At 35.9% G+C, this 26361-nt stretch overlaps 1 protein-coding gene across 1 annotated transcript in view; it reads right to left on the reverse strand.

Moving 5' to 3' along the window:
• The window catches only part of ADAMTS19 (ADAM metallopeptidase with thrombospondin type 1 motif 19), a 203295-nt gene that overhangs the window by 107030 nt on the left and 69904 nt on the right, over nucleotides 1–26361 (reverse strand). The window contains 1 exon segment of the mRNA XM_070417180.1: nucleotides 7213–7318. Within this exon segment, the coding sequence (XP_070273281.1) occupies nucleotides 7213–7318 (106 nt within the window).

Below are 26361 nucleotides of genomic sequence, written 5' to 3' on the forward strand. Positions count from 1 at the left end.
TACATTTTAATAGATCTAATTTTAGCTTTGGTCTTCAATTTTATTGCATTTTTCTTTTATTGTTTCCTACTCTGTGATTTCTTCCTTTTGCTTTTTGTTGTTATTTTTCTAGCTTCTTAATTTGAAAACTTAGGTCATTAATTAAAATGAATAATTAATTAATTTTAGTAAAAGCTTACCCAGTATTAAAAGGGTTATTTTACTTTTGGTTGGAATTCACAAAAAGGACTAAAATATTAGTGGCCCTAAAGAAAAGAGGATATGATATGTATAATAGATATAATATATAAAGAACAAAAAAGAAAAATATACCACATATATATTACATATATATATATGGTATATATTTATATTTATATAACAAAACAATTTCAAACACCCACAAAATATTTGTACAAAATAACTTATTATTTGCAATGGATTGCATCCAGGATTTGTGTCTAAAAGTTCTTCACAAATATATGAGGACAGTAATATATGATTCAAGAACAGACCATCTTTCATGCTAAAATTAAAAGATTACTCTTTAGCAACTCAAATGTGACTTCCTATGCAACACTGGCTTAGAGTGAATGTGTTATGTGATAGGGTTGCTCAGAGTGTGGTCTGTGCCCTGGCTGCCATTAGGTGAACTCTTTTTTACGGAAATATACCATCTGTATTCTGGCATAGCTCCTTATCACATCACAACCATATTTTGAATAGCAAGGTCATTTACTGAGCAATTACTGAGAAAATAAAATTTAATGGCAAGAACTTCACTACATACACTATAGTAAATTCTAGATGTTAAATGGCTAGAAGGAAAGGAGAGAGAAGAAAATATAAAACAACTGGACAAAAATGTGTTCCCCTAATTTTATAATGAGGAAGCCCTTCTAATTGCAAAAAGCTATAGAAGAAATAATAAAGAAAATATGGGATTTGACTACTAAAAATATCTATTGGTCAAAAACATTAAAAAACAAGATTAAATTAACTAAGAGGAAATCTTAACAATACATTTGATCAAAAAGTATGTCCTTAATATCAAACAAAAAAATGCTAAAAAATTAATCTCTATTAACTTCAGTTTCCTCATCTGTAAAAAGACAATAACAATACTTAGCTCAAGATTTTCATGAGATTGGATTAAATAAGGACACCCAGGATTTAGTGCAATGCCTGCTGATAAGAGAAGACATTACTTTTGCTAGATAGCCTTTAACAACCTAAAAAATATATCTTAAGACTTCAAAATTATTGTGTACATGTGCGGTAAAGAGTTAACTCCACGAGTTTGGGTGGTCCAAAACCTCCACATTCCAAAGAAAGGTCTGGTCCTTGCTTGGCCCTGGGAGGTAACCTTTAAGCTTCTGGATGTCCTGCCTGGTAGGAGTATCTTTGTTTATGTGGTTAGTTTATACAAGCAATGTCACTTGAGGGGAGGACTTGAGCCAACTTGACCTCTGAGGCGGATGGAGGCTGAAGTCCTGCCTAGTGGGTGGTCAGCCAGGCCTACATGACCAAACCCTAGTCAAAACCCTAGATACCAGGCTCAGGTTGGCTTCTCCGGTTGGCGATCCTCTGTGCATGTTTTCACACACTGTGGTTGGGAGCGTTCAGCACTGTCTAGACAAGTGCAACGGGCAAGGGCAAGTAGAAGCTTGCGCCAGGCGTCTCCTGGACCCTGCCCCCTGCCTTTTTCCTGTGCTGATTTTTATCTACATCTTTTCGCTATAATAAACCATAATTATGAGTTAAACTGATTTGCTGAGGTTTGTGAGTCCTTTAGTAAATCATGGAACCTCAGGGTGATCTTGGGGACATTCTCCTCCAACACCATAATCCAACTAACTGCAGTTAATATATTAATAACAAATGGTGGCTTAAAATCAAAGGAAAATTTCTTTCTCCAACAAATTGCTGCTCATCAAGATCATATAAAATATATAAAATGTAGTGAGTGTGTATATGAAGGCACTCAACAAACCCTGTCAAATTCATGGAATATTTTAATTTATAAAAAAAGTTTTAGTCTTTATCACAGTAAATTAATGAAGATCTCATTCCTATTTCATAAGTATAAAAACACTCAATACCAAATAAAATATTCCATTCTTGAAATTTTGGGTTCCAAGAAAAATAATCACTTCCCAAACCTATTGTTTAAAAAGAAAAATAATTTTGAAAGGGAAACATAAAACATTGGTAAAAATCATTTATTTCTGCCCTAGCCAGTTTGGTTCAGTGCATAGAGCATTGGTCCATGGACTGAAATGTCTCCAGGTCCATTCCAGTCAAGGGGATGCACCTCAACCCCCTGCCCAAGCCGGGGTGCTAGCGGGAGGCAGCCAATAGATGTGTCATTCTCACATCAAAGTTTCTCTCTCTATCTCTCCCTCCCCGTTTCACTCTCTCTAAAAAATCAACGGAAAATATCCTCAAGTGAGGATTAACAACAACAACAAAAATCATTTAATTCTCTTCTGTTGCTATGATGCTAACTTACATTTTTAATATAACTTCATTAAGGTATTTTAAATTGATAAATTCCAAAGGGAAAAATTTGATTCATTTTTGCTGACATTATTTAAGATTCCTTTGAAATAGTAAAAGAAGGATTTTTTGTTCTCTTTGATAACTCAAATTCTCACCCCTTGGTGGCCCATATTGATTTTTCCCATATTGATTTTCCCAGCTATATATGGCGTTGCTCTGGGAATTTCTAGAAATGAAATTCAATGCAACAAACAATCAATTTAGAAATATTTCATGTGTGATTATAAAGGTATCCTTGAATTGACAAGTTTAAATGGAATCATTCTGCATTTTAAAATTATGGATGCAGAATTATATGATCCATTTTTCTGATCCATATAGGGAACTATAGTGGAAGAAGTAATAACAAAACAAAAAACAAAAAGGGAAAGAAATCCTAAAAGAAAGAAACCAAGGATTTAACAGTTTTACTTAAGGAATTAACTCTTAATTACACCTCTAACTAAAAGAGCTCTATATTTTTCCTATTTTCTGATTAATGCCATAAGTATTTAGTTATCTTTTTTCTGTTCAAAAACAGATGATAGATAGATAGATAGATAGATAGATAGATAGATAGATAGATAGATAGATCTATTTATCTAGATAGATAGATAGATCTATTTAGATAGATAGATAGATAGATAGATAGATAGATAGATAGATAGATAGAATTGTTTTTTCAATATTCAATACTGGCATCTTTCTAAATCAAAAGAGCTCGCCCGGCCGGCATGGCTCAGTGGTTGAGCATCCACTTTTGAACCACGATACCAGAAGATGGTGGTTTGAGTCCTGGTCAGGGCACATGCCCAGGTTCCGGGCTCCATCCCCAGCAGGGGTTGTGCAGCAGGAGGCAGCCAATCAATGATTCTCTCTAATCATTTATGTTTCTATCTCTCTCCTGCTCCCTTCTCTGAAATCAATAAAAATATATTTAAAAAAATAAAACAAAAGAGCTCAATCGATATGTTTGTGCGGGTGTATACACAGGATTCATAGATATAATGATCTAACATCTATGGAAACTTTTCCTGATATATTAACATTCTCTTTTCTTTTTTTCCATTTTTTAAACACTTTTTAAATTAAATTTATTGGAGTGACATCTATATAAATAAAAGTATAATATGCTAATTAGACCGGACAACCTTCCAGATAAAGCCGGGGCTGCGAGGGAAGCCTGGCTCCCAGGTGCCTGCTGGCGGCCAGAAGGAAGCCCAGGTCCTGGATGCCAGAGGGAAGCCAGTGTCAGCAGCCGGGGGAATTTCGTGCAATGGGCCTCTAGTTGGCTAATAAGGTTATATTATAATAAGGTTTCAAATGTACATTTCTATGATACATGACCTGTATATTGCATTATGTGCTGACCACCCAAAGTCAAATCTTCTTCCATCACCATATCTTTGACCCCCTTTGCCCTTTACCCTCCCTGGTGGTCTAGTGGCTAGAATTCAGTGCTTTCGCCCACATTTTCCTTTCATTGTGCATTGTGTCTTACATTGAATTCATGTAGATGAACTCCCTCCTGTTTATTTCTTTATAAAGATACCATTATTCTCACTGCTATTGTCTCCTAATATCTAGCATCAAGAAAGCACTAGTCTCGCCCAGCCAGTGTGGCTCAGTGGCTGAGTGTCGACCCATGAAACAAGATGTCATGGGTGTGATTCCTGATCAAAGCACATGCCCGGGTTGCTGGCTCCATCTCTAGCGGGGCATGCAGGAGGCAGCCAATCGATCTTTCTCTCTCGTTGATGTTTCTATCTCTCTATCCCTCTCTCTTCCTCACTCTCTAAAAATCAACAAAAACAAATTTTAAAAAAGCACTAATCTCTTGCCCTAACTGGTTTGGCTCAGTAGGTAGAGCATCGGCCTGCGGACTGAAGGGTCCCAGGTTCAATTCCAGTCAAGGGCATGTACCTTGGTTGTGGGCACATCCCCAGTACGGAGTGTGCAGGAGGCAGCTGAATTGATGTTTCTCTCTCATCAATGTTTCTAACGCTCTATCCCTCTCCCTTTCTCTCTGTAAAAAATCAATAAAAAAATATATTTTTAAAAAAAGCACTAATTTCTACTTTCAAGACAAATACTCTTACTTACTAGTAAGGAGAACTTTTAGCAATGAAGTAGCTCAACATATATCACATGTCCTGGTCTTAATCCATCAAGCATTACACATACCTTTGGCACATCTCTATTGATTTTGGGTACAGTTCTATAAAAGTCAAGTAAAATAATATTTTACTACAATTTTAGCCATTCCAACCTGAGTTCCTGGTCATAAAGCAATGTTTCTACTACATAAAGTTGAAGTGGCCTTTCCTTAAATCATATCATTTAGTTTCGTGTTTAAGTAGCTGTAGGTTCTTGACCAAGCCTTACATGTTAATAAAGTAACATGTATCGTGGCTGGTTCCTTTAATACATTTAAGAATACAACAGCGAGTGAATAAAGTAATTTTACATATCTGTTTTTAAAAAGTAAAATAACTTTTGAAAGTAAACCTACTATTCAGGGTACTTGACAAAATCATTTAACATCTGTGGTATAAAAATGTATTCAGATTGTTTGTATATCAAGCTGTTAATGCATGGCTTAATAGTGAAAATTATAATTATTCAGAAACGTGCCTTTAATTTATACTAATTATATTTATGATTAATTTGCATTTATTGTCTGAAAAATTTTTAATAACTTTTTTCTTGCCTTTAAACATTATTCTCAATATTTACATTCTAATGATGCATATGGTTTTTCTTGGTACGATTAAATGAAAATATCTTTAAATTATAAAAACTGTTTTGGAATTAAAATTCTAAATTCTATCATATGTGGGATGCAATACTGAATGAGGTTATTGCATTGCATATTAAAGTCTATCTCCTTTTTTTTTCCTTTCCTGAATAACAAACTTGCATTCTAGAGCACTCAACTGAACACTCAAAGCATATCTACACATTTAAATAGTCACATCAAAAATTGATCACCATTGATAATGTCTTGGACTAGGCTATAAGCACACAGGTATATTCAATTTTTGATAATTCACTGAGCTGTATAATTATGTCTTGATTATTTTCCTATACTTCATTTACCTGATTAAAAAGGTGGGTTTTTTTTTTTTAATCAAACACTGTTATATCCTATATAAGTTGTCTTCTAAGCTTTCTTACATCAATCAAACAGAACTTTACTCCATTGTCTACATAGTCCAGGCACATAATGAAAATGAAGGGAGCCGGGCGTCTGATAGGAGAGTGCGGTAGCCTGCGATGAGCTAGGAAAGATGGGCCCAGTCTGCGGGGTACAGACGCTACTCAGCTCCAAGGAATGGTTGCCATATGGGACTGTGGGTCTAGTGTTGCCAAGTCTGGAATTTCAATTTTTTATGTCAAATTTATACTTTTTAATGCTGGCAACTGATTCACTTTTATAAACACCATCAGCCAAACTAAATATGTCTTTGACCAAATAAGCCGCCATAATGATCACCTACCTCCCTGAGAAGGACCTCACTAAATCTGAGTCCAATTAAAATACTTTTCATTTGTACTGCTGGTGCTGTGACCGTGTGGGAAAGCCAACAGTCAACATTCAGTCTGATTTCCTAACTCACAATATGTATACTATTATATACTGACTGTAAACATGTGCATAGACCTCATGACACAGATGTTATCCCCATTTTACTGATGAGTGATTTAGGGCCCAAAAGTAGCAAACAGATAACAAAGAAATTCACAATCGTATGGCCTGCGTTAGATGACTTGAGTTCAAATCCTTCCTCCAACACTTACTGTTTTTATAACTTTTAAAAGGTAAATTAACTTCCCTAGAGCACATAGAAATGTGCCTGGCACATAGTAAGTGCTATATAAGTGTTACTATTAATAATTATTTATTGTTATTATTAATATTATCTGTAAAATGAGATGCTTTCTTTTTATTCGTTTTAAATGAACTAATTGATGTCAAGTGCTTAGATTCTGCCTGAGACATAGTTAATGTTGTTACATGTTAATTATGTATCCAGTTTAATTCTCTTTCAAATACATTATCCCTAAACCATGAAGATTAATTCCTTTACTCTGTGTCGGGAAATAATAAACATTGGTACCATTATAGACTAAAAGTGTTTAAACTTGCTCAAAGTGTTTTACTTAGTTTTTTCAATAATACAGCTCTGTAGTGCCATGATTATAGCAATGTTTATTACATTTGAAAATGTGTAGTGAAATCAATCATATGCCATGTAATTACTATCCTGATGAGCATTTTAATAATGTAATAAATGTAATGTAAATATTCAACCTATCAGGAATGGTTACAATATTCAGAAGACACTTTCTAAATTTAGAAGGTCTTCTCCACCTCTTCTTGTTCCCCTGATTTTTTAAAAGCTTGAGCCCAAAGAAAAAATATATATATGCTCCCTGGCCAGGTGGCTCAATTTCCCATCAGAGCACATACCCAGGTTGTGGGTTAGATACCCAGTTGGTGCATACAGGAAGCAACTGATTGGGGTATCACTCTCACATCAGTGTTTCTCTCTCTCCCTTCCTCTGTCTCTAAAATCAATAAAAACATATCCTCAGGTGAGGATTAAAAAAAACAAAGAAAAATGTATGCAAGTAACTCAATAACTCAAATTGTAAAGTTCTGCTACCATAGCCAGAATTTTTACTTACTTGTGACCCATTTCATGAGCAATTGTAAATGCAAGATTTAGACCATTGTCTTCAGCAATAATACATTTCCTCTTTTCACTACACATTCCACTCAAATAAGCTATACCTAGAAAACACAAACATTAATGATCATATGTCAGAATTAAAATGCAAATACTTATGGTAGGTACTAATAGAAGAAACAAAAAGTGAAGAAACAAAAAAATATGTTAACGTTAAAATATAATATCTAGCCTTTATAAGTGGAATTTTAGGGGGAAATGCACATGTATAAGTCACTCATAAACTGATTATTTAATCAATTATCCAATTCTCAAAAGGCATACTATAAAATACACTTATAATGACCACTTTTCATTGTAATTTAAGATAAATGAACAGTAGCAACTTAGAATTGTAAACAAAAAAGCAACGGTTATGCTAAATATTTTTCAATTCTTGTGAAGAACCTAGTCTCAAAGAAATATCCTAAAATAAAATAAACTACATATAGGATATTCTTGTACTTACATTTATGTTTTGAGTTAATAAATTTTGAAATTTAATATTGTGGAATACCATTTTAATTAATATGACAAAAACTCTCTGTGGCCCTAGCCGGTTTGGCTCAGTGGACAGAGTGTCAGCCTGGGGACTGAAGGGTCCTGGGTTCCATTCAGGTTAAGGGCACATGCCCGAGTTGCAGGCACGATCACCAGCAGGGGGCATGCAGGAGGCAGCCGATCAATGATTCTATCTCATCATTGATGTTTCTATCTCTCTGTCTCTCTCTCCCTTCCTCTCTGAAATCAATAAAAATTTATTTTTTTTTAAAAACTATCTGTGATATTTGGGAAATTTATAATATTTCCTCAAAAATTTCTTGGCTCATAAGATGATCCCACTGAAGAGTGTATAATACTGAAATATTATTTAAGATAAAACCTCTGGCAAGATATTTGATCTTTTGGTTTGAATTATCAGTAAAGGTGATAATATCTGAAATCATAACTCTTTTTCAAAGATGTATGTGCTATTTTACCAACTCAGATATATCCCTGAATAAATATCATTTAACACAAGGGACTGAAATATTCTAAATGTAAATTTTACTGCATTTTCACAAAATTATTTAACAGAAATTATTAAAATAATATCTAGCTTTATTGAAGTCACTGTATATTCTCTAATTCTCATATCCTTATAAAACACATTTAATCTTATTATAAAATTATAAAGGCCTGAATAGGCAAAATGATTTCCCAGATATCACGTGACTACTAAATATGATAGAATGGGTGTTTGAACCCAACTTTGAATTGATCTGTCAGCCAACATGTATTTTGCTTCTGATAACAATCTAGAGCAGAGTTGCCTCTAGTTAAAGATGGTTAGCTGGCTGCTTGTGAGTTTTCTCCTCCTTGCAGAAACTTAAAATATAATGGTAAGAAATAATTAAATTTAAATAAAAGAATAAATCAACTTGCCCATATTTGGGAAAAAATAGAAAACTCATGGAAGAATATGAATAGATCTAGTGAAGCCACAGCCAAATGGCAGGAGAGAAGGAGTTTATGAGGGAGGTAGAACTCCACTGAGGCTCAAGACCTGAGGCACGCAGGTTTGCGGAGAGGCATTGCTGGAGGGTTGAAAATGGACATTAAATAAAAATATATTTTAAATCCTCTACTACTCATTCAAAACCTTCATACAGAATGTGAAGGCCTGGTATTCACTAGCCTATAAGGGAAATGAGATATATTCTTTAAATGAGATATAGTATAAACATATTATTTTAAAAATATAACTACAGAAACAACTGAGATTAAATATACATATAGATGTGTTTTTTCTCTAAATATTTATAAGTAAAAATAGATTTTATAGAAATTTTAAATCTACAAATAGATTAAGTTACTTCCTTATGAATGTATAAGTGGATGGATGGATAATGGATAAATGGACAGATGATAAGCCCTACTAGTTCATTTTGCTTATTTAAGGCAATTGAAAGTACTCCAGAGCTAAATCAAGATAAAGAAGGAAAGGTGGAGGTAGTGATAAATGGGGAGGGGTTGGGGAAGTGAGAAGAGAAGGAAGAGAAAAACATATTCTTTATTTAGTTCCATTAAACAACAAATGAAATAAAGCCTTTAAAAATTCTTAAACATAATATGAATTTTAAGAGAGCTAAGCCATGTACTTATTGATACAACAAAAAATGGAAAATGAAGATTTAGGAATTAATTGAACTTGTGTCATAAGTGAAGAAAAGAAGAAAGAAAGGAGGGAGGGAGAGAAGGAAGGTAAAAGGAAAGTATCTCCTTATCAATAGAGTATTAAAATTCTCATGAGCTTTAAAAAAAATTTTAAAGATGTAGTTTGAGATTAAAATTCCTACAAAAGTACTAAATTAAGCTAAACTGTAATTAGCATGCCAATAACCACAATTTGGTACAAAATTTCCCTTAGGATGCTTATATATTTCACCACTTTTTTCACCAAACTAAATATCATCACCATATCCTATATAATAAAAGCTTAATATGCTAAGTGTCCGACTGTTCGTTCAACCGTTCAACTGGTCGCTATGAGACGCACTGACCACCAGGGGACAGACGCTTCAACCAGTAGGTTAGCTTGCTGCTGGGGTCCAGCTGATCAGGGCTGGGCAAGATGGGCCAGACATGCCCTAGAGCCCTCCCGTGGTCCCTCCCTGGCCTCAATCATGCACCGGTGGGGTCCCTCAGCCTGGCCTGCACCCTCTCGCAATCAGGACCCCTAGGGGGGATGTCGGAGGGCCAGTTTTGACCTGATCCCCACAGGCCAGGCCGAGGGACCTCACCAGTGCACGAATCTATGCACCAGGCCTCTAGTGCAGTATAAAGTACACACACACACACACACACACAATATTTTTCTGCAATTTTACTACATTGGCTAGGATTTCCAACATGCTGGTAAAATATATCTATGATATTGAGCTCCTTGTTTTTCCTGCTTACTTAAATAGAAATGTTTACAGTTTCACAATAGAGTATGATTGCTATAAGACTTTCTTAGATATAGCTTGTTAAGAAAATTACTTTATGATATTATTGTATGTCTCAGTGAAAAACAGGGGACATTATCTGATGCATGGGTCAAAAGTGGATGGGAGTTGAATAGTATTTTTTGGAAAAGAAACAAAAGCTTAGAATAACAACTGAGAGAAATGGGAAAGACAGCTGATTAAGTGCTAGTGGAAAACTTAATGTAAATTGATGAGAAAAAAGATGATTCAGCTGGTAGTGAAGGGCATGAGCCTAGAGTAACACTAATATATCCAGTTGTGAATATCCAACCTATTGGCTGAAACAGAGAAGAGTAATATTTGGATTAAATTTGGGTTGAGGTTCTGCAGATCAGTTGTAAAGGAAGAATCAAAAGATATGAGTTGGCAGTAAAACTGAACGGGAAAAAAGGAATAGGACTTGTATGACTATGCTAGATAAGTTAAGAAGTACGGTCAAATGAGCCTGATGATTTGGAGAATAGAATCCAGTTGTCAGGAGAATGAATACATAGGTGAACATTGAAAAAGAACAGACACTTTCCAAAAAAAGTATTGAAGATTGTGATAAGAGGGTGGGATTTAGAGGTTGAGGATTTCAGAGGTGAAGTTTCATGACATAATTAGGTATTGCCATGAGAGTAAAGAAGGGTAGAAGTAGAGATCATCAATATTGGGGTCAAAGAATTATTAAGTAGTGTTGAGTGGACTGATTACATGAACATGATCACAATGAACTCAGGAAGGTGGGAAAGGTGGCCAGCATCCATAGGACATGGGCGAGAATCAGTGAGATTAATCTCAGTGACAGTGAGGGATAAGATTATAAAACTCAACAGCTTCTGCTTCACGTGAAGAGCTTTCATCTGCGGACAGGAGAGATTTTGTAAGAGTAGGAAGCAAGAAGAATGGAAGAAGAATGCAACAGATACACAACTTTGGTATCTGCCTGGCATTAGCCTGTGGTAAAGGAGAAGAGAAAGAATGAACAGTGACCTCTCTGGGGCCCTAGATTCCTAACAGGTTATGGAAATCAATGACTATTGTGTGGCCATGTAAAATATTATGCTGATAAAGGTTATAACTTATAATATGTAAGATATGCATTTATACTATAAAATATGAATTTATATGAAATAATAAATTCAAAAGTGATGAATACATATTGACATAGGAGTATGATTACAACTAAGTATTAAAAACTATACCATCACATTTTAAGAGAACAAAAAGATTACAAAAATATGCTAACTAGCTAATAGAAATTATATTAGGTGGAGAGATTATAGGTAATTTTCCTCCTCTTTACCCATTTTTCACATTTATGTAATTATCTATAAATAGTTTACTAATGACAAAATTAAAGACATAAATGTGATAATATGTCGATGAAATGTGAATACTAATAAAATCTCTTAGAGACCAGGGTGTAATTTAACAATCAAAATGACCCTCTACCGTTATTCTTCTTTTATGTGACTGTTAAGTCTGAATCTTTAAGACTCTGATAAATTTTAACTTCATTGTTCTTACATTTGGCATACCAAGACTTTCTTTGACTTCAAAATTATGGAGAATGAGTGTAACCATGACTAATTTAAATGACTTGCATTATTCTGTTTAAAAGCCCATGCTTTTCAGTCCCTTTCCAGAACCCACATGTTTCCTATTATAATAAAGGGTAGAGGTTAGAAGAAGAAAGGATTCAATATAGCTGCTTTTTAAAGATAGATGTAATACAGACCCTTTTTAAAGCACTTTTTAATATTAAAAAAAAAACACCTGGAAATATACAGGAAATCAAAATAGCCTTGAATTTCTCACCTAAAAATTAATCGAGTCATGCAGGAGTGTACAGGATCTCTCATTTGAAAACTAGTGCACTATCCTAGGACATGCTATGATATGCCTGATCAAGATGATCAAACCCCTAACACCATGCAGGATGCATGTTACAATAATGGACTAATTGGGAAATCGGAGTTTTTATGTGATCAGATGGATGTATCCGAACAAAAGTCAGTCAGTCATCCCGGTCCAGAACTGTTGCTTTTACCACTAGCTAGACTACTTGAGTTTAAAATCCTTGCTCTCCTAGCACAGTCCTAGGTAAGTTATTTACTAGTATCCTACGACTGCACAGTATGAGTTATTTATCTCTGAGTTCTACTATTACTTGAGGCCTAATGGAACAAGTAATGTAATAGGGGACAGGTGCCGAAGGTACAAAGATGAATACATGCTAATCGTGTCTTCAGAAGCATGAGCCAGAACAATACTCATTCTAAAATGTGATCAAGACATACAGATGTACATAGGATATTATAGGAGAATAAAAAGAGACATCTGATATAGAAAAATCAAAGTGCTTTTAGAAAAGAGAGCAGACCCAGACAGTGTGGCTCAACGTTGACCTAAGAACCAGGAGGTCGAGGTTCGATTCTTGGTCAGGGCACATGCATGGGTTGCAGGCTCGGTTCCCAGTGTGAGGCGTGCAGGAGGCAGCCAATCAATTATTCTCTCTCATCATTGATGTTTCTATCTCCCTCTCCCTCTCCTTTCCTCTTTGAAATCAATAAAAATATATTTTAAAAAAGAAAGAAAACAGCTAGCTGTTATCGCAGAATGGGCAGAGAATAGCCAGGGAAAGGCAGTGGAAACTGGGGGTGGGGGTGATTCCTGAACAAAAGACTGAACAGGAAAAAGAGTGAGGAGATGCTTAAGAGAGTTGATGTCACCCAGAGAGGAGTAGCTTAGGTTCTTTAAAGGTGCAAGCCACGTAATGCATCTCTGCTTCAACACTGTATCTAGCACATTCTCAATTAATAGTGTGTTAAAGGAATTACATAGATTAAATCTTCTGAAACAAAGATTAATGTAAGATGTGATTCAATGCAGGACCTTTAAATAGCAATTTTGAAGAATTTCATCCACCAATTTAAAAAAATATATAGAATTATTAATGATGGTGTCCAGACAATATGAAAACCATTTACATGATTACATTCAATTTGGATTTTAAACATATTTTAAAATAACTTGCCTCACTAGTTTGTTAATTATCTGTCTCTGTTCCATTAAAATACAAGATGATGATCTAGTAATATAAAAGTACATACAAGTTATTAGTTTACTGTCATGTAGTTATATATTTTAAAAACAGGCTTCCAGTTTCTTCTAAATGTTTGACAAATCTATAACATTCTTAACAGTACTGTTTCTATGAACATTAAAAAATGTGACTTCTAACAAAAAGAAACATTAGTTTAATAAACAGTACAGTGAATTTCTGTAGTCAAATAGTGCAGAATATTTTATACACATTAAAATGTTATTTATGTGTTCCTGCATCATGGTAGACTGAGCATCCTTTTGTGTAATATACAAAAATTTTAATGCATAGTAAGATTGAAGAAAAAGAATTCCCAAGTATAAAAATAAAGCTTAAAACTCAAAATATGGAGTATTAAGATCATGAGTGACTGATGTCACAACCTGGGTGTCAGATAAGATACCAGTCTTATTAAATAACGGTGTGTTTCAAAATATCTGCAGGGATGGGTATTAGTGAGTAAGGAAATGAGATCCATACACAAATACTAAGCCATGACTATAATGTACAACTTGATCATACACTGGAGAAAACCTTGGTAGTTCAGTAAAAAACAAATGAAATATCACGATTATGACAAACTATATCATCCCAGCAAACAGAATATTCACCCTGAAGATGAGTTCACAAATAAAAATTACAAACCAAGTGAAGAAAGTGGTCCACAGTGAGAGGAAAGCCACTGACATAAACACTAGAGAAAAATTATAATGAAATAAAGACATTTTAACATAAAAATAGGGAACTTCAAATCCACATTCACTGGGTCACCACAATCCAAATGCATCTTTTTGTAAACTGGAGAAAGAAACCCTTCTTCATGATATCAAAATACTGGTATAAAGAAATGTGAAAGAAATTTCTTCAAGCAGAAGGAAAAATCCCAGACTAAAACATGGAGATGAAGAAGGAGATAAAGAACACCAAACAGGGTAAGTAAATGGGTAACTATAAATAAATATTAAATATATAAAACACTAATTTCAATGTCTTAAAATTTAAAATATAGTCAACTAAAATAATGTGAACATTTATTGTGGGGGATAAATCGAGTTCAAGAGTTCACAAGTTCTAGTAATACCAGGAGAGTGGTGAAGGATAAAGTCATAACATCTTATATAATATAAGGCTAATATGCAAGTAGACCAAACGGCAGAACAACCGGACAACCGGTCACTATGACATGTGCTGACCACCGGGGGGCATACGCGGAACATGGCGGGCGCCGGCCGCAGCGGGATGGTGGAGCAGGTGAGCGAGGGTGCCAGACCAAGTCAGGGCACTGGTCACTGCCATCGGGGTGAGCCTCTGGTAGTTACTGAAAATTCTTTGCTCCCACGCGCCATGGTCCCACCCGGTGCTCACACCTGCTGCTAGCACCAGAGCCGCTGCTCGTACCCACTGCCAGCACCGGACCCATTCGCACCCGCAGCTGGTGCTGGAGCCGCCATTTGCGCCAGTCCCAATCACTCGGCGCCATCAGCGGGTGCAAGCAGCAGCTGCCAGCCCTGAATGCCCCTGAGGGCTTCTCCACCGCCCCCTGCTCCTGAGGGACAATCGGGGCAGCAGCCACGGCTCACACCTGCTGTTGGCGCTGGCCCCAATCGCTCTGTGCCATCAGTGGGTGCAAGCAAGGCCAGGGGGAGCAGGGCTGCTGGCAGACAGGGGACTGGGGGCCATGGTGGGAGGGGCCGGGTGGAGGTGCGGAGGATGGGCCGAGACCCGCCCCGGTGCCCACCGCAGCCTCGTGGCCCACAGTTCTTTTCAAGGTGCACGAATTCGTGCACTGGGCCCTTGTGTAATATAATTGCAAAAGAACAGTAACATAACACATAACCAACAACCATATAGAAAGAAAGTGGCATACAAATATTGGATTTATCTATTTAAAAATGCAAGAAAGGAGAAAAACATGAGATAATGTCAAATAAGAAACAGCATTTCATACCAAAACTTTCATTAAATAAAAAAGACTGCTAAATCAAAACTAAGATTATAGAACTGGATTTTTAAAAAAAACACACATAAACCCCAACTCTATTCTGCTTAGAAGAAACAACACTAAGTATAAGGACATAGAGAAATAATAGGAAAAGAATAGGAAAAGGTATAATATTCAAATATTAACCAAAACAGAGCAAGGGTGACAATATATTGCAAATACATAAAACTAGACAAATTGAATTTAAGCCACAGCATAAAGAGAGATAAAGAGGAATATTTTTGTGATAAAGGGGTCACTCCAACAAGATATCACAATTCTACATCTGTATTTGCACATTAACTAAGCCTAAAAATATATAAAGCAAAAATAAATAGAATTAAGAAGAAAAATAGACAAATCCAGAATTGAACCTAAAGACTTTAACATGTCTCTTTTAATGGCTGATAGAATAACCATAAAAATTTCACTAAGGACCTAAAGATCTAAACAAAAAAATAGCAACTATGTCTTACCTGACATACTAGAATATTTCACCCAACAACAAAATTCATGTTTTTATTAAGATAAAATTAATTTATAACATTATATACATTTCAGGTGTACATTATAATTTGACATATGTGTACACTACAACATGATCACCACCAAAAGTCTAGTTGTTATCCATCACCATACAAATGATCCCTTCACCCATTTAGCTCTTCTCCCAACTGCCTTATGTTCTGGTAACCACCAATCTGTTCTCTGTATCTATGAGTTGTTCTTTTGCTTGTTTCTTTGTTTGTTTTTCCGGATTCCACATATGAGTGAAATCACTGTCTTTCTCTGTCTGACTTATTTCGCTTACCATAAGACTCTCAGGGTCTATCCAATCTGTCACAAATGGCAAGATATCTTTTTTTTTTATGGCTGAGTTGTATTCCTGCGTGTGTGCGTGTGCGTGTGCGTGTGTGTGTGTGTGTGATGTCTTCTTTATCCATTCATCCATCTATGGACACGTAGGTTGCTTCAATGACTACTATAAATAATGATGTAATGAATATGACTGTACATATATGTTTTTGAACTAGTGTTCTTGTGTTCTTTCGATAAATTCCCAGAAGAGGAATGGTTGGATCATATTGTAATTCCATTCATAAATTTTTGAGAACTCTCCATACTGTTTTATTTTTATTATACTATATAATACATTTATAAAAATTGACCATATACTAAGAAGTGAAAAAAAATAAATTTCAAAAGTGTAAATCATCCAAAGTATGTTCACAGGCCACAAAGGAAATAATCAAGAAATCAAGAACTAAAAAGATAACTAGAGAAACCCAAACTGCCTAGACTTGGGATGATATTCTTCCACAAAAGAAGGAATTATAATGGAAATTAGGAAGTACTTAATCATAATCATAATAAAAATAGAACACATCAAACGTGTGGGCCGAAACAACAGTACTTACAAAAATTCACAGCATATATTAGAAAATACAAAAAGACTGAGGATCAATGGTTAAACTTCCTTCCAGGAGCTAGGAAAAGAAGAGAGAATCAAAGCTTAAGAAAATAGAAGAAAGGAATAGTAAAGAGGAAAATAAATGAATAAAATAAGTGTAAAAGAAAATTAGCAAAAGCTCATTATTCCCTAGTAAACTGATCAAGAATAAGAGACAAACACAAACTACCAGCTTATTGGATGGTTTTAGAAATTAAATTCTCAAATCCTTGGAGAGTTCAAATTAAACCAGCCTCCAACGTACATTATTGTGGTTTTGATATATCATTAATACATTAATACTACATACCATTTGAAATTCTTAATTTAGATTTCAATGTGACTTTGAAAAATGTAATTATTGTGGCACATTGAAAAAGCCATATGTGGTGGATTACTCATCTAATTCTTGTAAATCAGTAATGAGAACTTTGCTGTACAGTCCACCACAAACATGGCTTATATGAGAATACACTGGTATTCTCACTGCTAAGTTCATGTTAAAAAAAGGTAAACCAGAGTATTTAGGCTTTCTATATGACTGAGCTCACAAGCGGATAAAAAATGAATTAGGTTTAATGATTTCATATGCCTCAAAGATTAAAAAACTGTCATGACTTAAAAAAAATAGGTAAGATGAATCACAGTTAAAGGTTTTTGTGAAGTAGGTTTTAGAATACAGCTGGAAAAATTTAAAAGTGTTCTGATAGCATATAAATCAGGAATTTGGCTAGTGCATTTATATAATGTTATAAGGTAATCATATCCTGAAGGCATTAAGCAGGGACAATTAAAACTAAAAATGTCATGCTACTAAAAAGCTGTATAAATTGCTTTTTTAGTATCCTAGTAAAAATATTGACAGCACACATTTATAACTACAAACCAACTCAGTCTTCAATTTGACACAACATTCCTTTTTCACGTGTCAATTTTTAATCACTGTTATTCATAACTTGCTTTCTAACTCAGTATTATCGTGTTTTTATTCAAGTAAAGACCTAGAGAAATAAGTAAACTATAGAAATCTAAAGATTATAATTATAATGCAATTACAACTATGAATATCTGGATGTTCTTAAATGTCAACTACTAATATTCAAAATATTATATTTGACATAATGTATTAAATAAAATATGTTTACTTAGGGACAAATGATTTCAACTCTAGATGCATTTTTAAGATTCCAGTTTTTGAGGTCTATATGCAGAGGTAGTTCATAATAAATTTGTTAAAAATTTCTCCAAAATAATGAGACACTTTCTAAAATCCTGATTGGAATTCAATAACAATTTTCATGACCTGCTTTCTATATTAAGTGTAAAAAAGGCAAAATGAAAAGGAAATTTTAAGAATCGATGCTCTTGTGTCAAATATTCTAAGGTTTGAGTCCCAGGCTCGATTTTTAGCTTTGTGACCATAGAAAACTTAGTTCTGTTTTCTAAGCCTCAGTTTTGCCAACAGTAAAATTGGAAATAATTTGTTCTTGGAATACTAATTTAGATAACATATGCAAGTACATGTTGACATGTCTGAAACATGGTAGCCACTACATGTTAAATTTAACTTTCTTATTTGTAAAATGAGGTAACAATCCCTTATGACAGAAAATTCTTGAAGGGTTAAAGGAGGTGACGTATTTAAAAGTCTTATTGTTCACTGACAACATTGTGTGTGTGGTGAACACAGAGCTAGACTTCCAGACGCTTATAATAACAACTCTAAAAACTATAAGGAAGACCTCAGGGAGTTTTCTAATTTAAGAAGGTTTTTGTTTCCCAAGGATATGCTCTGCATGTTTTAATATTCATATGGTGTTTAATAGCACCTTTAACACTTTTCTAATATAAAGAAAATTCTATAATGAAAATCAATATTTAACAATAAAAGATCTTGAGAAGAGAAAAATCTTGAGAACAACCACTTTTCATAGTAATTCCTTAAGAATTATGTTTCCAAGTCCTGTCCCTGCAACTTGTCTTGCCAAAATAGAAATATAAAGTGTCTGGTGTATGTTCTGGCCAGTGCCTACCAAGATACACACCAGCAGCCAAGAATTAAACCAGATAAGTTTGAACTTGCTTTTATTGTAAACCATAGGAAAGATGTTATTTTCTAATCAGGAACTCATTTCTATTCGGAAATACACAGTTTATTTCCGAATCTGGGATGCTCAATCACTGAGATGGACTATGTCCTCAATCACCGTGTTGAGGACACAGAGCATTGAGCATGATCACTGACCACAAAGAGATTAGAAAGGGAGGGAGTGAAGGAAGGCAAGTTATAAGAAAAGTACACTGAAGTCCGCCAAGTTCATGCATGGTAGAGTGACAATGTAGGAAGTCCAACAGTGGAGTTTAATCAAGGTTCTGAAGAACGGGTAGATAGAATATAAACAAGGATGCAGGGGTAAGGGGACAACAAAGAAATAGCCTTCCATTTGGAAATTCTAAAACAAAAGAGTGAACAGCCTTGCCTGGTCCCAGTCTGAATGGGAAAACATTCATTCTTTCACTGTTACATATGATGTAAATCTTTCTTTTTTTGTAGCCACTCTTTATCAGATTAAGGCCGTTCCCTTATTCTTACGTTCCTGAGAGTTCTTATTGTGACTGGATGTTGAATTTTGTCACATGCTCTTTTTGCATCAGTTGACATAATCATGTCTCTCTTATTTAGACTTTAAATATGTTTGATTACACAGACTGATTTTTAAATATTGACACAAGCCCCATCCTATCTATATATATATATGTAAAAGCATAATTTGCAAATTGACCAGACAGCAGAACAACCGGTCAGCTATGACGCGCACTGACCACCAGGGGACAGATGCTCAACACAGGAGCTGCCCACAGCTTGCAGGCCCCGATCGCCCAATCAGGGCCTGCCAGCCAACCTTTCAGTCCCTCCCTCCAGCCAGTAGGCTCCAATCGCCCGATGGGGAACGGGGAACCGGGGGTGGGTGGCGGCAGACACAGGCAGTGCCGGGGCCCCGATTACCCCGCCAGACACCCCACACACAGAGGGCGACTGGTGGCAGCGGGAGGCAGGGCGGACGAGTGGGCGGGAACAGCCAACCTCTCAGTCCCTCCCCCTGTCTGGCAGGCTCCAATCGCATGATGGAGAACAGGGAACCGGGGTGGGTGGTGGCGGACACAGGTGGCAGTGGGGCCCCAACCACCCCACCAGTCACCCCACACACAGGGTGACCAGCGGTGGCAGCGGGGGATGGGGCTGGCTGCCAACAGCTGGGGAAGATCAGCCCTGATCGCAGGCCAGGCCTAGGGACCCTACCCATGCACAAATTTCATGCGCCGGGCCTCTAATATACTTATATCTTGGTTCAATTTGCTAATAATCTGTTCATTAGGAACATTTGACTGGAGATTGTTTTTTCCCCCTTGTAATTCTTGGTTTGGTTTTAATATTAGGGTAATGCTGGCCTCATAAAATGAGTCCGATTTAAAATTTTACCAACATTTTCAAAAAATCGGGTTTGCTTCCATTGATTTTCACTATTGTTTTTCTGTTTCCACTTCATTCGATTTCTTAACTTCATTATTTCCTTCCTTCTGTTTAATATGAGCATGTTTGTTAGTTTTGCTTTCATCTCCTTTTCAGTTTATTTGGGTAGAAACATAGAGTATTGACTTCATACCTTTCCTCTTTTTAATAAAAACATTTAGTCCTACAAATTTTCCTCTAAGCATTGCTTTATCTGCAGCCCATAGGTTATATGTTGCCTTTTCTCTTTTTTTTTTTTTTTTAGTTCAAATCATTTTCTAATTTTCCTTGAAACTTCCTCATTGACCTAAAAATTATTTAGAAATGTTATTTTCAAATATTTTGGAGAATATTTTCTTATCTTTCAATAATTGACTTCTAGTCTAATTCCATCTGTTCAAGAACATAAATTATATGATTTCAATTATTTTAAATTTGTAAAAGTTTGCTTTATAAGCTATAAAATGTTCTCTCTTGGAAAATTTCCATGTTGCTTAAAAAGCCTGCAGATTTTATTATTTGGGGTAGAGCAGTATATAAATGTTAATAGTGTTATTAATTTTTAAAATTTTTATTGATTTTTAGAGAGAGTGGAGGGAAAGGGAGATAGAAACATTGATGTGAGAGCGAAACATTGATCGGATGCCTCCTGCATGCCCCCTACTGGAAATCAAGCCAACAACCCAAGCATGTGCCCTAATCAGGAATTGAACCGGAACCTTTCAGCGCATGGAATGATGCCCAACCAACTGAGCCACACACAGCAGGGCTATACAATTCTCATATGCTTGCAGATTTTGTTGACCAATTCTGTCAATTACTGAAAGAGGAGTGTTGACATCTTCCAAATATAATTGTGCATTTATCCATTTTTCCTTTTAGTTCTGCCAGTTCTTGTTTCATGAATTTTAAAACACTATTATTAGGTGCAGAAACATTTAAGATCATTATATCTTCTTAGTAAATTTACCTATTTATTAGTACTAGTATATAATTTCCCTCTTAGTACTTGGCAATTTTCTTTGCTCTGAAATCTAAATAGTCTGATATTAACATAGCCATTTGAGTGTTTTTTTTAATTTTTATGAGTTTTTTCATGGCATGTATTTTTCATATCTTTACTCTTAACCTACCTATTATGGTGAAAGTGAGTTTCTTGCAGACAGCGAAGACTTGTGTCTTTGCTTTTTTAATCCATTCAGGTCCATCTCTTTCTTCTAATGGTGCATTTTAGACCACTAATATCTAATGTAATTACTGGTATGTTGGGATTTAGGTCGACCATTCTGTTGCTTTGTCTGTACCCCATTTCTCTCTCTTCTGTTTCCCTTTCCCTTCTTTTTTGTTCTTTTGGACAAAAACATTTAAAAAAAGAAAAGGGCTCAAATTTTTTAGTATTACATTTTATTTATTATGTTTTTAACTATATCTTTCTATGTACTTGTTTAGTGGTTGCTTACAATAGATTTTACATTATACCTCTTCAACTTTCAAAGTATACTTAGAATCAATATTTTTCCAATTCAAGTGAAATGCATAAAACTTAACCCCATCAGATCCCTTTACCATCCTCCATGTATGTTGTATTTTTCTCTTCTACATACATAATAAATTTCATCAGAAAATGTTATAATTTTTGCTTTCAACTATTTAAAATACTCAAAATGAGAAAAAGCCTATCCTATAAAATAAAAGGCTAATATGCAAAGAGACCTAACGATGGAACAACCAAACAACTGAACAACCAGTCACTATGAAGTGCGCTGACCACTAGGGGGTGTGCACGGAACATGGCAGGCATCAGCAGCAGGTGACAGAGGGTGGAACATGGTGGGCGTCAACCGTGGCGGGATGGTGGAGCAGGTGAGCGGGGGTGCCAGACCAACGCGGGGGGCCGGTCGCTGTCATCAGGGCGAGCCTCTGGTTGTTACTGAAAATTCTTTGCTCCCATGTGCCATGGTCCCACCCAGCGCTCGCATCTGCTGCTGGTGCAGGTCCCAAATGCTCCACGCTGTCAGCAGGTGCAAGTGGGGCCGGCGCCATCAGCGTGTAGGAGTGGTGGCAGTGGGAGCAGGGCTACTAGCAGACAGGAGACTGGGGGCTTTTCCAGGAGGGGCCAGGCAGAGGCGCAGAGGATGGGCCGAGACCCGTCCCTGTGCCCACTGCAGCCTCACGGCCAACAGTTCCTCTCAAGGTGCACAAATTCATGCACTGAGCCCCTAGTATATCATATTTACACATATATTTGTCATTTCTTTTGCTCTTTCTTCATTACTAATGTTCCAAGTTTCCTTTAAGTAATATTTCCCTTCTGGCAGGATTACTTAATTTGGCAATTCTTTTAAAGTAGCTCTTTTGGTTATTAATTCTCTTAGTTTTCCCTCATCCAAGAATGCCCTTATTTCACGTTCTCCCACAGAGACAATCCTTTCATTTCATATTTTTAAAATGATGAGCCACTCTTCTGGCTTTCAATGCTTGTCATGAGAACTCTGCTATCATTCGTATCACTGTCCTCTAAAAATTACAAGTTGTTTTTTTGTGTCATGTTTTTCTGTGTCTTTGACTTACGATGTTAGATTATATTTCTGGCTGTGTATTTCTTCAGTATTTTTTGTTTGGAGTTTACTTAGCTTCTTGAATCCTTTTGCTAAATTTGAGAAGTCTTCAGTCATACTTCTTTTCTTAAGTCTTCTTTTGCATTTGTCTATTATTCTTTTTAGTTCTGTCAGTTTTTGTTTCATGAGATTTAAAGCACTATAATTAGGTGCTGAAACACCTAAGATCATTATATCTTCTTAGTGAATTAACTTTCATTATTATATAGTGTCCCTCTTAGTTCTTGGTAATTTTCTTTGTTCGCAATGACTAATTGTGATATTTGCCAGATTCCTGAGACTCTATTTATATATTCTCCCCCGCGCCCCCAATCCTCTTTTCTCTTTGGTGCTCAGATTGGATAATTTCTTCTGATCTATCATTAGGTTCACTGACTCTTTTCTCTGTCATTTCCATTCTACTATCCCATACATCTGGACATATTTTTATTTTGTTATTCTCTTCTTAATTCTAATATTTCCATTTGGTTTCTCTTTATATATTCTATTTATTTCCTCAGACTTTCTATCCTTCCATTCATTTCAAGAACGTTTGTACTTACTAGTTGTAACACCTTTATAGTAGACATTTTAGTCTTTGTCGGGTAATTCCAAAATCTGTACCATCTTAGAGTTGGCATCTGCTGAGTGTCTTTTCCCACACAATCGAGATTTTTTCCTATTTCTTTATAGGTGGTACAATTTTGGACTGTATCCTAGAATTCTGATTTTATATTATGAGACTCTCACTCTTATTTAAACCATATGATGCATGCTGATACTTTTAATTTTTGGCATAAAATCACCTAGTTGGGTTCAGGATGTGAGTTCTATACTTCCAAGTCTTCTGTGGACTTTTGTTTCCATTTTCAAAGCTTTTTCCATCGCTATGCAATTCTATCCTATGTGTTTGTCACCTAGTGTCCAGTCTGGAATCTAGGTGGCTCAGTAGCTTAGTAGCTCATTTCTCAAAGAAATTTTAGGGTCATATTCACACATGCAAAGCTTGGAGATGAACAACGGAGTTGATTAATAACTTTACAGGGCATTTTCCCTAGTTCCTCTGTCTCCATTATGTCCCTGCTACCTTTCATGTCCCTATGGTTCTCATTTCAATCCAACTTCCAGAAAGACTGGGCTTTAGCCACCCGTCTCTGTCGTACACTTTTCATTACTCTGTCTTCTCCTAGGTTGGAGCAATAGGAAGACAGAGGCATGAAGCACCGGGGTTCCCTCACCCTTTTGGAATAAAAGCTCTGCAGATCAGAGAGGAAGGTTCATCTCAGATGTTTATGACTGCCATTGCTGCCACTGTGGCTGTCCTCACTGCCAGGACGATAGGATTTCTTGGCAGATGGGGCAAGAGAGAATGCAGACAATTTTTAAAAGGGGTGATTACCCCCCACTTTCTCTGACCAGTAGAGGGCCTTCCTGGTCCTTGATGCAAACTAGAGGGATTCGCTGGAGTTCGCTCTATACCTGACCTAATGACCACTTCCTTGTTTCAGCTGTGTCGATTCCTGGAGAGAGAGAGCAAAATAATAAACTCACTGCTGGTTTGGTGGTGCTTCAAATTCTTGTCTTCCCAATTTCCATGCTATTTGCTTTTCAAAATCCTCAAATAGCTGTTGCATTCTCCCATGTTTTATAGTTGCAGTCAATGGAAGAGAAGGCCGGAGTGTGTACTCCAGGTTACCTTAAACTAGATACAGGGAGTTTCTTCTCTCCAAAAAATAACAATAGAAACTAGCATCTTGTAATTAAAAGAAAACTACCTGTGGGATTTTATTATCTCTGCAACACAAATGAAGCATCTCAATAACCTCAACATGCCCTAGAGTCATTACCATTTTCCAACTACTGAAGGGCCAGGGCTGGGAGGACTATGGCAACCACAAAGCGATAACTCTGCTGCACACTAGACTAGGTATTACAGCCACAAATCATGGCAATATCTGAAAAAGCATTTTTTTCTCTATGGGCTTATAGAGTTTCTACAATTTTTTGCCATGTAATAATTGATGATATTCTATACACCATCATAGAAATTATTTACTAAACATGTGCATTAAATAATATAGGTCATATTAATATGATTACATACTAATGATTAAACAGAAAGCAAAAACAATATATGAACTCTCAATTTTCTTCAATACACTTACTTGAAGAAAATAAATAAATGATATAGAAAATATTTTACTGTGTCAAGACAGGGTCTTTAGATCATAGTAAGATTATTAAAAGTTGATAGATGATATGCAAATTTTAAAAAATACTAAGGTTTCTTGATTCTTAAGAGATGTGTATTAACTCATTTAGGCTTGAAAGCCATGGCAGTATAACTGTGGAGAGAAAGTTGGCTCACAGTGAAAGACAGACAAATAAGAAATATTTTTAGCCACTGAGGCAACAATAACAAAAGGATGTCAAAAAAGAAAAGATTTAAAAGAATGCACAAATAGTTTCATTTTAGTCACCACTCTATCTCTAGTACCTAATAAGCTTTCAGGTATAGATAGCGCTGCGGTATTAGAGAAAATTGAATGATTGGGGGGAAAATAAAGAGACAGACCCAGAAAAGTGAAAAGGAGATCAGCTGAAATGGAAGAACTAATAAAAATTGAGGAAGAAGGACAAATAAAGAAGCACAGTTCATATCACCTTCAAAGTATGTTTCTAGGCCTTTCAGAGATCAGAATTTAGAACATGATGAAAATTACTACCCTTTTTATATCTGGTATATTTGAGACTCAAACCATTATAATGTACCAACAGCCAAGGCTCGGTGGCCATCTGGTTGAAGGAAAGCAAGGTTGGGAGAAATGGGGTGAAACCAGCTTCCAATACATGCAGCAAAAATGCTCATCTGTTAATTCTTAGTAAGTTTAATTATTATCTGGGAATCTGGTAATAAAATACCTAAATTACAAAAATAATTTTATAGCTTAACATTTCTGAAATAAGCACTTTTAATGTATAATCTGCAATTCTGATCAAAATACAAAAGAATGTCTCAAACATGTTCATAAATAATAGTGACCACACAGCTGGTTTTCCTAGGGCAGTGGTTGGCAAACTGCGGCTAGCGAGCCACATGCGGCTCTTTGGCCCCTTGAGTGTGGCTCTTCCACAAAATACCGACTTCTGCGCATGGGCCATGAAGTTTCAATCGCACTGCACATGCGCGCCCACATGTGGTATTTTGTGGAAGAGCCTCACTCAAGGGGCCAAAGAACCACATGTGGCTCGGGAGCCGCAGTTTGCCGACCTCTGCCCTAGGGCATCCCACTTTATGCTTTTGTCCATGCATAATTATTAATTATGCCTCCTTTAACTTTTCAAAGTGTCTTAATATGAATTGCAGATCATATGATCTCCTTATCAAAAGATGAACATCACAGATAATACCTAAATATAATAGGTGCAATAAGTGATGCATGCCCCACCTTAGTCTGACTCCCTTG

The sequence above is a fragment of the Myotis yumanensis genome, unplaced genomic scaffold, assembly GCF_028538775.1.
Source record: "Myotis yumanensis isolate MYYU_CA2020_CCGP unplaced genomic scaffold, mMyoYum1.0.hap1 SCAF_5, whole genome shotgun sequence".
In the NCBI taxonomy this organism is placed as follows: Eukaryota; Metazoa; Chordata; class Mammalia; order Chiroptera; family Vespertilionidae; genus Myotis; species Myotis yumanensis.